This window comes from Andrographis paniculata, unplaced genomic scaffold (assembly GCF_009805555.1).
Source record: "Andrographis paniculata isolate CXL003 unplaced genomic scaffold, ASM980555v1 Contig62END, whole genome shotgun sequence".
NCBI lineage: Eukaryota > Viridiplantae > Streptophyta > Magnoliopsida > Lamiales > Acanthaceae > Andrographis > Andrographis paniculata.
In genome coordinates this window covers 7139146-7153838 of record NW_026137598.1, presented here as the reverse complement: position 1 = coordinate 7153838, position 14693 = coordinate 7139146, and the positions used below count along the sequence as shown (strand labels likewise).

The following is a 14693-nucleotide window of genomic DNA, read 5'->3' as shown; positions in this document are numbered from 1 at the left end:
AAGAATAGAATCCCTATCCAAATATATTAATGCATATAATTTTCCATTCAAACTTTCACTACAAAAAAAAAAAATAGTATATTTGTAACGGAATTCCGTTCCTAATGTTCACGTAGCTAACGTAATTCAATCTCTAATTCCGTCTCTAATATCATTAGTAACAGAAAAAATGAAATTAGAAACAAAAAAAATTTTCGTTACAAAATAGATAATTTCTTGTAGGGTTTGCTTCCATAATTACTATATATTTAATTGATTAAACTCAAGAAACATTTGTTTAATCATTAATTTAATAATAATTTACTATTTACATACACTTGTGGTAGGCAAAACATTTTCTCTGAACAAAATTAACCATGTGCACAATCACTACAATAATTATTGATCTCTAATAATATAAACTAAATTATTACAAGTTTATCATTAGGGTTCATGCATATTAATCTCACTCTATAATTTTGCAATAGATTTTTTGATGAGTTCAATTATTAAAAGTTATTGACCATACGTCTATGAAAAAAAATAAAAAATCATTCCTATGAATTTGAATATTTTCGTTTATTACAAGTTCATAAATATTTGTGAATCCGAACCTAACTTTAATATTACAAAAAGATTTCATTCACATATATAACCATATTAGCGTTTTAAATTATACAGTAATTTTTGGGCTACACCATAATGGATTTTTTCAGGATCTTAATTAATCTATTGAGTTAAATAAATACATTATAACAAACTATATAGATAATTAAATGCCAACTTGCAAGGATTTATAACCAATAATTTTCAACTTTTTTTTTTTTTTTTTTTTATCGATACTTGGTTATATATATATATATATATATGACTATTAACACAATTTGAATCAAAATTCAATTTAATTTTGTCAAAACATAATATCAAACCACTATTAAAATAAAAATAATAATATATAAAATAAAATAAATTGGAAAAGAACACAACCTTGGTACCTAAAGATTGAATCTAATTAAAAAATGAACACAAGGGAACTAATTGCCTTAAATGAACCACTTGGAAATTAGAATCTTTGGAAATAAAAATATATTGCCTCATGTTAGCCAATTTAGATAGATCAACAAAAAATAAAAATGAAATAAAACACATTGAGATCATAAAAAAATTGTTTACTTTTGTAATTTTTGGGGGGTTTGGTTCTTGACTTCTTGTTTTTGATCGAAATAATAAATTATAAATAATGTTTTATATATATAAAAAAAAGAACAATAAAAAAAATAATATCTTTTTGTGGATAATAATGGGAATCTTATAATAATAATAAAAATAAAAAATTGAGTAACTAAGGTCTTGATTTGTTTAATTTATGCATGTGTTTGTGTTTTTATTATTATTTTTCGTCAAATATTTGTGAAATATATTATTTTACATAAGAACAAATAGATACCTTGCTACGATCTAATGGACAATTTAATAATAATAATAATAAAAAGTATAGGAATATATTAATGACAAGATAACTCAAATACACACTCCTATTAAATTATTTTAAAAAGAAAATAAGTAGTATGTATAGTATTTAAAATAAAATTTAAATTATATAGAATATTTTAAATAAAAGCATATTAATATATTTTAAGCAATAATTTAATAGAATATAAACATGTATTTATTGGAACAAAAACCTAAATACAGGAGATAGATATGAAGCAAATTAAATTAAACCAGAATTAAATGCGAAATTAGGCCCAGCCCTCTTTCCACTTTGACAAAATTTGTAACCATTAAATTCATATGCTTTGTCGGCTGCCATTCATATATTCTCAATTAATAATAATAACCCACAAATATTATCCTTTTTAAAATAATAATTAATTCCTTTATTTTTTAACTACGATTGCTACAAAAAGTATATAAGTAGCACACTTGATCTATATTGATATTGCCATGCAAGAAATTAGGTTGTCTTAACCTCCAATTAATATATAAAATTTATTTATTTTTTTATTTTTATATATATATATATATGTATGCATATGTGTTACATTGCGTATAGATCAAAAAGTAGTTCTTTAGAACAAATTGTGATCTTCCTTGCTACGGTTCAACCACCACCAACTTTCTCTATAATTTTCCCTAAACTGTTTTATCAGTCTTCTTCTTACACTACTGTCTGCAGATGCTCTTATCAGAAAAATTAATTAATTAATTAAACCCTTAAAGCTTAACTAATTAATTAATTTCTCTGCCATGGCCGCCGGAGAGAGCTTCAAGGTCGGAGCAACAATGGCCGCCACATTCCTCAACCAATTCTTCAGCTTCATCGTCTTCACCATTCTCGACTTTCTCGACGTTCTTCTCTGCTACGTTTACAAGCTTTCCGATTTCTTCATCGAGGCAGAATGGAAATCTTGTTACTGCTCTAAATCCGCCGCCGACGGCGGCGGCGGCGGCGGACAGATTCTGGTCGCCGAGCCGAAGGTCGTCGGAATGACATGCACAAAACTGCGGATGGAGGAAATATCCGACACGCTCTACACGCGCCCGTCGGTCGCGTCCGAGATCTCGAAGAAGAGATTGATCGCCGGCCGGAAATCCGCCGGCCGGCCATTATTCACCATCAATTCCACCACCGTCGATTCGCTGATCGGCCGCCACCAGAAACTGCCGGTCCCGCGGTGGTCCGACTGCGATTGCAATACTTGCACATCATGGATCGGCGCAACTAAAGAAACACTATTCGTTATGACCGATGGTGCCCGAGGTTCTCTAACACACTTCATCAAAAAATTTTAGTCCTATTGTTCCAACGTTCATGTATATATCTATATATATATACTCGAGTTCTGTCTAAATATTTTAGCCCTATTATCCTAACGCTCTTATGCTCAGATCTTAGGACAATAGGGCTAAAATTAATTGACAGGGCCTCAAATTATAAACTTAGGTTCTTGATTCTTACATATGATATGCACGTGTGTATGTATGTATACAGAAAATGTGCAAGAAGACGTAGTGTTCATCCACGGATTCATTTCATCGTCGGCATTTTGGACCGAGACGGTGTACCCGAATCTATCGAGGTGGGCCAAGTTAAGGTACCGGCTTCATGCGGTCGATCTTCTTGGATTCGGGAGAAGCCCAAAGCCAACGGACTCGATGTACACGTTGAGGGAGCATGTTGAGATGATTGAGAAATCGGTCCTCGACCCATATAGAGTCAAGAATTTTCACATTGTTGCGCATTCTCTCGGGTGCATTATCGCGATGGCCCTCGCCGTCCGGCATCCCGCCGCCGTTAAGTCCCTCACGTTGCTAGCTCCGGTGAGTCCATCTTTCCATTTTACAAGCTCCGGGACTTGCAACACGATGGGGTAACAATCACTGCTTTAGATCCATCTGGTGTTGCGGTCCGGGGAGCTGTCAAGAGCTTGTTACATATATCCATTTGCTAAATTAAATGACTCGGCCATTTGTCACATTGATTACAAAGTTTAAGATTGGTTGTCTGATTCTTTTCTTTTACTATTTATTAACAATAATTTATTTTATTTTTTTGTTGCGGGGCCCGAATTATCTGCCGCCAGCCGTATTTCCCAACTCCAAAGGGCGAAATCGCTACGCAATACACTATGCGGAGAGTAGCGCCACGGCGCGTGTGGCCAGTGATCGCGTTCGGCGCGTCGATGGCTTGCTGGTATGAACACATCAGCCGTACCATCTGCCTCCTCATATGTAAGAACCACCGCGCGTGGGAATTTCTCGCCAAACTCCTAACCAGAAACAGGTTCTCCGTACTTCTCCTATATTAATTAAGCCTTTCTTACAAATTTCTATTTTTATCTAATTTTCTTAAAATTTATTTAGTCAAAATTAGTATAATTATACTTTTATAGGATCCGGCTATATGTGATGGAAGGCTTCTTTCTACACACACATAACTCGGCATGGCACACGTTACACAATGTGATATGTGGCACGGCCGGGAAGATCGAAGGCTACTTAGACAAAATCAAGAATCGGCTCAAATGTGATATTACAATATTTCATGGAAAAAACGATGAATTGATTCCGGTCGAGTGTAGTCATAGCTTGAAGGCAAGAATCCCACGAGCAAATCTTAAAGTCGTCGAGAAAAAAGACCACATAACCATAGTTGTTGGGAGGCAAAAAGCGTTTGCTCGAGAGCTTGAGGCCATATGGAAGAATGCAACCTCTTGATTCAATTCATATTCAAATCAAAATAAATATATATATATATATGTTTCATTAAGGGAAATTAATGATCACCTTAATGAAAGAGGTTTATATTTTAATTAGATTATTACTATGATTGCATGAGAAAATGGAATTTGTGAAGGTTTTTTTTTTTTTTTTTTTTTTTTTTGTCTATCTTTAAAAAGTATGTATACATTGGGTGATTATTTGATATGGGTTAATGTCAAGTTTTAATTAGCACGTGGCGAAAAGTCCATTTTTTTAATATTTGGGCTGGATTTTGGTAAGGCCCAAAACATATAATGGGCTGGAATCTGTTTCAGGCCCAATTTAAACTGTCGGCCCAGCTGATAGTTTTCATTTTATTTTATTTTTGGCATAATACCAAAATATATATATAAAAAAATCATAATAATAACGTGAGGTGTGCATGTGTTTGTGTCTTATTTTATTTATTTTTTTTTAAAAAAATAAAATTCTAACAACATATCTATAGACTATAAACACTCCTATAATACAAGGAGGAGTTGCTGAAATTGTGGGAGTGAGGCAAAAAACCTGCACAACTCAAGCTGACAGTCTCAGTCCTGCTCTGTTGTCCTCAGTTTAAATTCAGACAAAAATATTAAACACAACAAATAGAAACGTCATTGTCCAAACAACATTTCAAAAAATTAAAATTAAAATTAAAAGAAATAAAAATAAATTTTAAAAATATATGTGAGGGGGTCAGATGGTGATTTTAATAAGGAAGCTGTGGCATTGAATGCTGGGACAGTGACAATACCATGAGCCCAAATGTACATCTCATATATAAATATATAATTAATCAAAATAAAAATAAAAATAATTAATCAAATTAAGCAGGCAGTGTTACTGAGGGGAGCCTTAAATTTACTAGAAATGCTCACCTAAAAAAGCAAAAAAAATATATATATATATGAATAAAATACATGTGGTTGCAATTAATGTTATCATATGATGCATCAGCTTCAGCAATTGATGACTCAATCAGAGAGCCTGCCTGTCTGTCTTACCCTATCTTACCTCTACCTTTTCTCATTACAATGAATGGTTACATTACATATGTATTACATTAATTATTTTAACATTAATATACAGACCACTGAATTATGGGCAGCATCAGAAATGTGTCAGCCATTCTTGTTTCAACACACCATTATGGTCCTCATTCATCTCTCAATCTTCATACATTTTCTTGCAACAAAATCTAATTTCATGACAACAATTATAAGATACATATATATATATATATATTATATTATATGTTGTGTATGGGTTTGAGTGAAAAAAAGGTTTGTTGGAAGTAAAAAGCAAGCAGCAGGGACAATCTAATAAGTAATCTTTTTCATTTCATGGATGTGTATAGATTTCTGTTTTTTTACCTTTGCAACATTCATCAGGGAAAAAAAAAAGTGAAGCAATGTGTGGATGCAGCTTTTTGGGAAGAAATCCCATCAAGGGATCAAATCATGATATGATGATGATCATGACAATTTGCAATTTAATTTAAATAATACTACTAATGTATGTATATATATATATATATATGTTCTGTTTCATTTGGGAAATTGACAGTGATTTGAGGGCAGAGAGAGTGTGGTGATCTTATCATATTTCATTACATCAAATGAACAACAACAAGAAGAAACTCTACATATATATATATATGTATGTATATATGATGTGTTCTTGAGGGGGGGCTGGTCTGGTCTGGTCTGGTCTGGTCTCACTTTGTAAGAAACACAAACTACATTGACAATCTTCATAATGTTTCAGAAAAAGGGCATCTTTTTAACCAGTCTCTCTCCCTCTCTCTCTCTCTCTCTCTCTACACACACAGGTATGTACATACATATATATATATATATGTATTGTAGATACACAGAGACACTCAACATTTTTTGCAAGGGTAGAACTAATTGAAGATCCCCTTTTGGGTATGAATGAACACAAAGTGAAGTAACCACAGAAGCAGAAAATGGAAACAAGTGTTTGCTTCAAGCAAGAAATTTAGTGTCTACTCTGCACACACTGTGTATGTGTGTGAATATATATTGTAATAATACTATTGTATATATAGTGAATCAAATTAAAAGATCTTGATTGAGTGAGGCCACATTTTCTGCACAACAAGTACTTTCAAAGTCAAGAAATTTGCAATTAACCACAATCTCTTGAAAGCCTCTTTTGTAGACCAATCTTCAAAGTCAAGAACTAGCAAGATAATTGTCTGCAAATTACTAATATTATTACATCATTTAAAAGCTGCTGAGAAATTCAAAATATATAAATATGTATGCATACACACACACAGATTGCACTGCCAGCTAATGTTCAGATCTGACTTATCTAACCATGAACTTCATCCCATCTCAAATCTCAATTCATTTCATTCCCATGTTTCAACTGCAATTGATGTTGTATAAACCAGAAACCTTTTAACCAAATTCCAATTCATCAGCCAAATTTGGGGAAAAAGAAAGAAAACCCTAAAATGTAATGCAGTTTAATTTTAAGAACAGAAATGAGATATGGGAAGTAAACAAGACATATCACCTAAGTCATGATGACAGGTAGAAAAGGAGATCTTGTAGTGGAGCAGAAACAGACAGATAGACGAGGTTGCCGGCCAGCCTGGTATGGTCTGAGGTAGAATCATATGCATATCATGACGATGATGATGGTGATGATGATGAAAAGATAAATCGTTTCTGCAGATTGAACAGAAAGTGAGCTGACAAAAGAAAGTGAGAAACAACAAAACCCCAGTTTGGAATAGTATATATATATATATATATTTCATATCCATGGAGTTTGGACAAATAAAAATTAAAATTAATGAGTGAGGGTGGGAGCCTGAGGGAGAGGGAGTAGTCTAACTAATGATGAATAAATCGACTCATTGGGTGGATGGTACTTGTTCAGATTCTGCAGTGAATCTCAAGAAATTTGAAAAAAATAAAGTGGAAACAAGTCAAATAATGTAATGATTACACCAATCTGCTTCTTGCATGGCCAACAACAACCTCCTCACCTGAAAAAAATACAAAAATCCAAAGATCCACAAACTTGCTACAAACAAAACCCTGAATTGGCACAATAATTAAGCTTAACTTACTAACTCATCATATATCTGCAGAAGTCATATGTTGTCCAGAGAGGAAATATTAATTAATTGTAAGACGATGATAAAATTAATTGGAAGTGGATGATGAAAGGGGGAGCAAGAAATTGGGGGGAATGAAGCCTGGTCCGACGTCACTAACACATGATCCATACATACATGTCAAGCCAGGTTGTATGTATTACATCGATCTGATCAAGATCTGGGAGAATCAGATCAGATCAGATCGGAGGAAGGCGGTGGATCTTGCTAAAGGCCTCGAGCCAGACAACATTCCCCTCAAAACTATGGCTCCCCACACAAAATTGGATTAGGGTTTCAATGGAGGAGCAAAAAAGGAAGGAGCTTGAAGAAGAAGGAGAAAGAAAGAAAGAAAGTGCAAGAATGAATAATTGGAGATGGGGTGTGAATGAGTGAGAGAGTGGGGAAAGGAGAGGAGCAGATAAATAAGGGGTGGAGAAGAAGGAGAGATCGATGACAAGGAGAGAGAGAGAGAGAGAGAGAGAGAGATGAGAGAGAGTAAGGCTAAGCTGTGATGTGCTGGGCTGTGCACTGCAGTATATGCACTAGTACTACTAGTATTCTTGCTGTATTTCTACACTAGAGAGAGAAACATACAGACAGAGATAGATAGAGAGAGAGAGATTGAAAAAAGACAAACAAAGTCATAAAAGCGAGGCAACAGAACACCATGACCCTACCTACACACCCACACCCACACCCACACCACCATTACATTACATTTATTTTACATAATAATCAACAACTTATATATATATATATTTAATCATTCACTACTCTCTCTCTCTCTCTCTCTCTCTCTCTCTCTCTAAAATTGTTGGTTTAATTCCCACCTCCCTCTTTGGCCCTTCTTTAGTTTTCATTTATTCTCTTAATCATGCTTTCTATCTGCTGTGTGTGTGTGTTCTTTCTTTTCTTACATTAGTTTTGTTGGTGATTGTGCGTCCAAGAAAATTACTCATTTTGACTTCGGAATCCCAATCCATGTGTTAATGTTTTCTTGTGTTTTGTACTTCACACATATATAAATATATATACATTTGTATCTATGTTTATGTAATTGTATAAAAATGTTCTCTTGAAATTATGGCCCTTTAGTTTCATACATACATACGAAATCTGTATCTATGCATTATTAATCAATTAATTACTGTAATAATCAAACATTCAAACTCCCCATATATATATATATATGTATATATGCACAGCACAGCATACACACATATCAACAATCAGTATAATATCTACTGATATGTCTTATCAATCATCTTGTAGCCATATATATGTATATATATATATATACATGTAGTATGTGTCTGTGTGTACGTATGACTTCATCTACAGGCCAGCTCTGTATCTTACAATTAAATTAATGGGAATTATCAGTATATATTTTATATAGGTGTGTGTGTGTGTTTGTGTAGATGTTATCCCTCTTTAATTGTGCAGCTTGTTTTTTTTAAATAAATATTATATAAATTTGAAGTGAAATAATTAAGTGTGTGATGTTTTTATATATTCATTTGAAATTTTTTAAATAAAAATTAGAATGAAGAACATATATGGCACATATTATTGTTTTTTTAAGTCTACGTCCTTCTTTTTTCTTTATTATTATTATTATTATTATTATTATTATGCAACTTTGTGGTTTATATTTTATAATATAAAACACACCCTTGGAGATAAGATTAAAAACTCAAAATAAACACACCCTAGAAATTAACTATGTCAATCATAAAAACTACATACTATTTGCACAATTTTTTCTTATTATTATTTTGCATTACAATTTGATATAGTAGTAATACATAATTTTTTATTTTTTTTTCTTACAAAATATGGTATCCAATCACTCTTTAAACACAAAGGACAAATGCAAACCAAATATACCTTTGATCTTTTTGGAATATATATATATATATATATATTGTCATGTAATAAACCCACACAATTAATAACCACACCATAAACAAATTAAATGTAATTTTCCTATCAAGAAGGTCGAGCAACCATAATATATATATCAATCAACTTTTTGGTAAAGATAGAAAACAAAGAGTGGGAAACCTTTTTCCTTAAAGTTTCTCTCATGAAGACACAAAGGATATTATTATAATTATAATAATTATTATTATCATTACGCGTAAATACAATTATTATCGCGACGACGAGGACGAAAACTTGATCCATAATGCAATCACACCCTTGATTTTTATTTATTTATTTATTTATTTTTTTTTTTTTGACTCAACAATAAACCATTTGTGGACAAATTATAATTAATGTGATGGAGATTACTCGTTGTGACTTCTATGCAAAGAAATGGCAAAAAATGGATCTTACATGTCATTTTCATAAAATATTTGATCAATTTTCTAATTTTCAATATAAAGTTACACATTAAATAAGACCTAAATTTTCATCTTCTCACAATATTTTTATTATTAAAGCTCTCCATTCAATATTTCCTAAATTTGAATCGCCTTATTTACTATTAATTATTATATATTATTGCATAAAATATTAAATATTATCTCAAAATAAATAAAAGGCAATTATATAAATTTTGTCACGGCCTAATTTCCATGATATCTATACATATAGCTTTATTGATTTCGAATTTTAGCTTAGGTAGTTGAGAAATGCATGTCAGTCACTAGTGTACATATTAAAATTAAATTAATTTAATTAAATTAGTGCATTATTGGTTACAGATGATCGTGAGGTCCCATATCTACAGCAACAACTTTAATTAGTATAAATGTTTTAAAATTCTTCATAGATCATTAACCAAATATATAAATATATCTAAAATAAATATATATATATCACTTAATTCAATAATAACAACAAGATGATGCTCTTAATTACTTATTAATTTGATTATTATTATTATTATTTATTATTATCTGTTTTAATCGGTATTTCAAATTATCTACTATTCAAGTCTTACAATTTCCTGTAATATATATTTATATATATATTGAAAAAAATATATATCATATTTAAATCGTTATTGTTTTGCAATATATAGTTTAAAATTATTAAAAAAAATCTTTACTTAAAAATATGGTTCGCATAGTTTTTATCCTTTCAAATTAAAGCATCATATAAGCTTGTTTTTTTTGAATGTATAATTAGTTCGAAATGATGCATTGATTTAAATTTTTATTAAAATAGTATGTTAATGTAATATTTTATGAGAAAATATATTTTTATTAAATATTGCACCATTTAATATACATTTGTCTTTTAAATTATAAAAAAAAAAACAATTTCACTTAAAACATTATACATTCAGTGATTCAACACATTTTTTTCGTTTAAAATATTGGAGAAAAAATTTACGTTTCCTTTTAAAAAATCAAATTTGAAACATTTAATTTTTTATATAAAAAAACTTATTTTTTTTAAAAAAAATAAAATTATGATATCTAACATCCCGTTTATATTCTAGATATCATGTTCAATATATATTTTATACAGTAATATATTTTGAAAGACAACATGAATTTTTACTGAGAATCACTCAGTAATAATATTTGGTTGTGTTCTTTTGTGAGTTTTAGATTTTTATTATTCTAATTTTTTTTAAAAAAAAAAAATCGCATCAAACAATTACTTTTCTTTTTTATATTATATTACAAATTTATTTTTCATTCAAAACATTAAATAATTTATATTTATATCATATTAAACAACTAGTAAATTCAATTTTTTACTATTCAAAATTTTAAATTCAATAACTAAAACCCACAAACAAACTCGCCCAAAGATTGGGTTTGTTAGAACTTTTGGGAGAAAATAATAAAATTGTGTTATTGATCCTTAAAATAAAGAGTGTATATATAGGCAGACTCGATAAACTCAACTCTAAGTAATCTAATATATGAATAAAATCAAATCTACGTATAAATTTACTAAATCTAAAATTGAATATCTAAAACATTAGGATTATGATTTGAAATCAAAACTATCAGTGTTTAGTTCGTATGTTATTTTATATTGTCTCAGAAACATTACTACATACCAAAATATTTAACCAAAAATTCAAAAAAAAAAAAAAAAAGTACAAAATTCTAACGTAATTTCAAACCAAAACAAACAACAACGGGAAACACGTACAAACGGACCCCTCAACATAGCTGTTGATATATATTATTCAAATTTGCACATATATTGAGGATGCACACCTATTTTATTACACCCACATAATAATAATAATAATAATAATAATAATAATAATAATAATAGATTATAAAAATGATTTCTAGAAATTTGTGAAGGACAGAAATAATTAATGGTAGATGCCTAAATTACAGTACGACCAAAAGTTTTTGACCTAGCCAAAAATTTCGAACAACTTTTTGACTTGATGTCTCTTCCAATTAAAACACCATAGTTGACCTAAACTCATAAACCCTAAGTCCTAATTAAACATCCAATTTCTACTCCTTTGTCACTTCATTTCCATTTCGATTTTCGAATACTAAATTAATTATTTAATTTATGAATGCAAACCAATAATTTTATTTATTTCAATTAATATTTCTTAATCTCACCAAGTAAATAATCTCTTAAAAATTAAGGCCCTTCTCGAATATATAATTATATGTGTGTGTGTGTGTGCGCACGCACACATCATAACATGTCATAATAAATTAATTTAAAATAAAATAAAATAAAATAAAAAATTCACGTCACACACGTCTCAGTGTCTTGATTAGGCCAAATACATCATCATTTTTTTCAAAAGTCAAATTAAATACTAATTTTTGTTTTATATACAATCATTTAAAATTGCACGTATATTGCAGAAAGCTCGCAATTATTATGCCCCTACTTTTCCTCCATGCTTTATTTGATCAAAAGCAATTGTTCACATTAAATTTATTATTATTATTATTATTAGACCCATACATAACAATAATTTTAATTTAAAAAATACATTTGTCTTCATTCAAATTCACCTAATTTTGTTGGGAAATTAAACCCTAAACCCTAATCAAAAAAAAAAAAAAAAATCAATCTTGATCTTACACGAATCAAGAAGCAAGTAATTTTTTTTATATATTCTCATTGCTTGTGCAAATTTAATTGTTAGTTTAACTTGTCACCAACCCCCTTTTGAATTTAATGATAAATTATTCTAATATCATGAAATAAAATAAATCCATAGAGATAAGTTTGATGAATATTTTGGCAAATCGAAATTAGGGGGAAAAGGTGCATTGGAGTAGTTGAAAAGTAGAAAAAGTGAAGATACCTTTTTGTAGGGGCATATAAATTTATTCATTCATATTATATATTATAATAATTGAAATAAAAATGAAATGTTAGTAGTTTAGTTTAGTTTAGTTTAGGTTAGGGGAAAGATGGCAAGATTCTCTGCAGACAAAAACCAAACCAGAAAACAAGAAAGTATTAGAGTACATTAATTAGATGTCAGCAGTGAAGTGAGTCAGTCAGTCACTTGATGTTGGAAAAATATGTACAAACACTACAGCATAAAGCACCACAGTCCACAGCCAGCTTCAGCTTCTCCTTGATTTTCGATTTCATTTTAACTTTTTGCAATTTGGCCCTCTTTTTTTTCATTTATTCAAATTAACTAATCAAAATTATTAATATATAAAAATTTGAATTGGGGATGCATGCTCACATTCCCCACTAGTTTTCAATCACTCTCTCTTCTTTTTGGCATTTTCTTTAATCAAAATTCTAATAAATACATTTTATTATTATTATTTTTTTAACGTGAACATATTTGGATGTCTTACTTATTTGGTCAAATCAGTATAATATCAATTTAATTCAATCAATATATATAATAACGATAAACATAATATAATTATATAATATATTTATAACACAACATATGTTATATTATAATATAGCAAAAGACATTACGGGTGTGTTTGTTTGGGAATTTAGATTTTGAATTGGAATTTGAATAGTAAATGTTTTAAATTATAGTAGATGTATGATGTCATATAAATAAGTATTAATGTAATATTTTGAATGTAAAATTAATTTTTAATATAATATAAGAAATAAAAAATAGATGTTTAATTTGATATTTTTTGAGAAAAAAATTTAATAAATAGTAAAATTATGCCAAAATCCTACAAACGAACGAACACACCCTACATGTATTTAGAGTGTGTTTTTCTTTTTACTATTATTATTATTATTATTATTAATTTGAAAAAAAATGGTTTAAATTTAATATTAGAATAACGTGAATGTTTTGTGAAAAAAAAAAAATATTTTTTGAAGGAATTGCATCCAAATAGTAAGAAACCGGGGATTTTGATAAAAAAGAAAAAAAAGAAAAAAAAGACCCTAATATATGTAATACTTGATTTGTCCATCGAATTTATATTTGTTTTTTCTTTTTATTTGTCAATAAAAAAAATATACATTATTTATTTATTTATATCAAATAAATTTCACACATTCCTTGTACCCTTCAACGTTACACATATTTAAATAAATAACACAATTACTTAAACACTAAAAATAATAATAATAATATTTTCACTTTATTAACTCACTCGTATATTTTTTAAAATATCTTTACTTCATATATCACCATTAATTAATATAATACTATATTTATTAAAATTTATATTCAACTCAAATAAGTATAAATTTGGCATACCCAATGGACTATGGAGTATAATTTACCTTTACTATATTATTTCAATGTACCAGCATATGAACTATACCCAAACTTTTTGAACTTCTAGTAATATTATCAAAAAAAAAAATATTTAAAAAAAAAAAAATCTAATTAAAAACTTACAAAACTTCTATCAGCCTAAATTTACAACAATATTAGTATGAAATGATAGTGTTAACCTAATTGGGTCATGGGGCCATACAAAAATGTTTGATGAGTTGGATTTATATTAATTTTGTTTACATTAGTGCAAGTTGGGCCTCAACACTTTGGGCTCAAATGTAGTATTTGTAATATTTATTTGATAATCTATTTTACATACTATAAAACTATTTTTTGAAAAAAAAAAAAAAGACAACATATTTATGAATTATTTTATTTCAAATATAAAATTTCAAGATACTACTATAAAATTTAAATTAAAAATATTAGAAGCATGCATTTTAATCTTCAAGAATAATATGTAAAAATTATGATAGGAAAGATTCTAGACTATTTTTTTTTATGACACCATTTTGTTGAATTAAAAGGAATTTTGTATAAATAATTTTATTTTTATTTTTTAAAACTCTGTGAATATGATTTTTTCCTATCATTTTTAATTTTTAATTTTCAAACATAGGAATATTAATTGAAAAG

General features: G+C 29.0%; 1 protein-coding gene across 1 annotated transcript; it reads left to right on the top strand.

Moving 5' to 3' along the window:
- The first annotated feature begins 2162 nt into the window (after window positions 1-2162).
- LOC127260968 (probable lysophospholipase BODYGUARD 1) lies at window positions 2163-4330 on the top strand. Its single transcript, XM_051289056.1, has 4 exons — window positions 2163-2743; window positions 2975-3303; window positions 3567-3766; window positions 3876-4330. Exons 1-4 carry the CDS (start codon window positions 2230-2232, stop codon window positions 4198-4200), a joined length of 1368 nt encoding a protein of 455 aa, XP_051145013.1. The 5' UTR covers window positions 2163-2229; the 3' UTR covers window positions 4201-4330.
- Window positions 4331-14693: the final 10363 nt, after the last annotated feature.

What these genes read in the sequence shown, in the direction of transcription:
- LOC127260968 (XM_051289056.1), top strand. Translation starts at nt 2,230, where the DNA reads ATGGCCGCCGGAGAGAGCTTCAAGGTCGGAGCAACAATGGCCGCCACA. An exon ending in TATGACCGATGGTGCCCGAG is followed by an intron (nt 2,744 to 2,974) that starts GTTCTCTAACAC and finishes GTATGTATACAG; the next exon opens with AAAATGTGCAAGAAGACGTA. An exon ending in CCCTCACGTTGCTAGCTCCG is followed by an intron (nt 3,304 to 3,566) that starts GTGAGTCCATCT and finishes ATCTGCCGCCAG; the next exon opens with CCGTATTTCCCAACTCCAAA.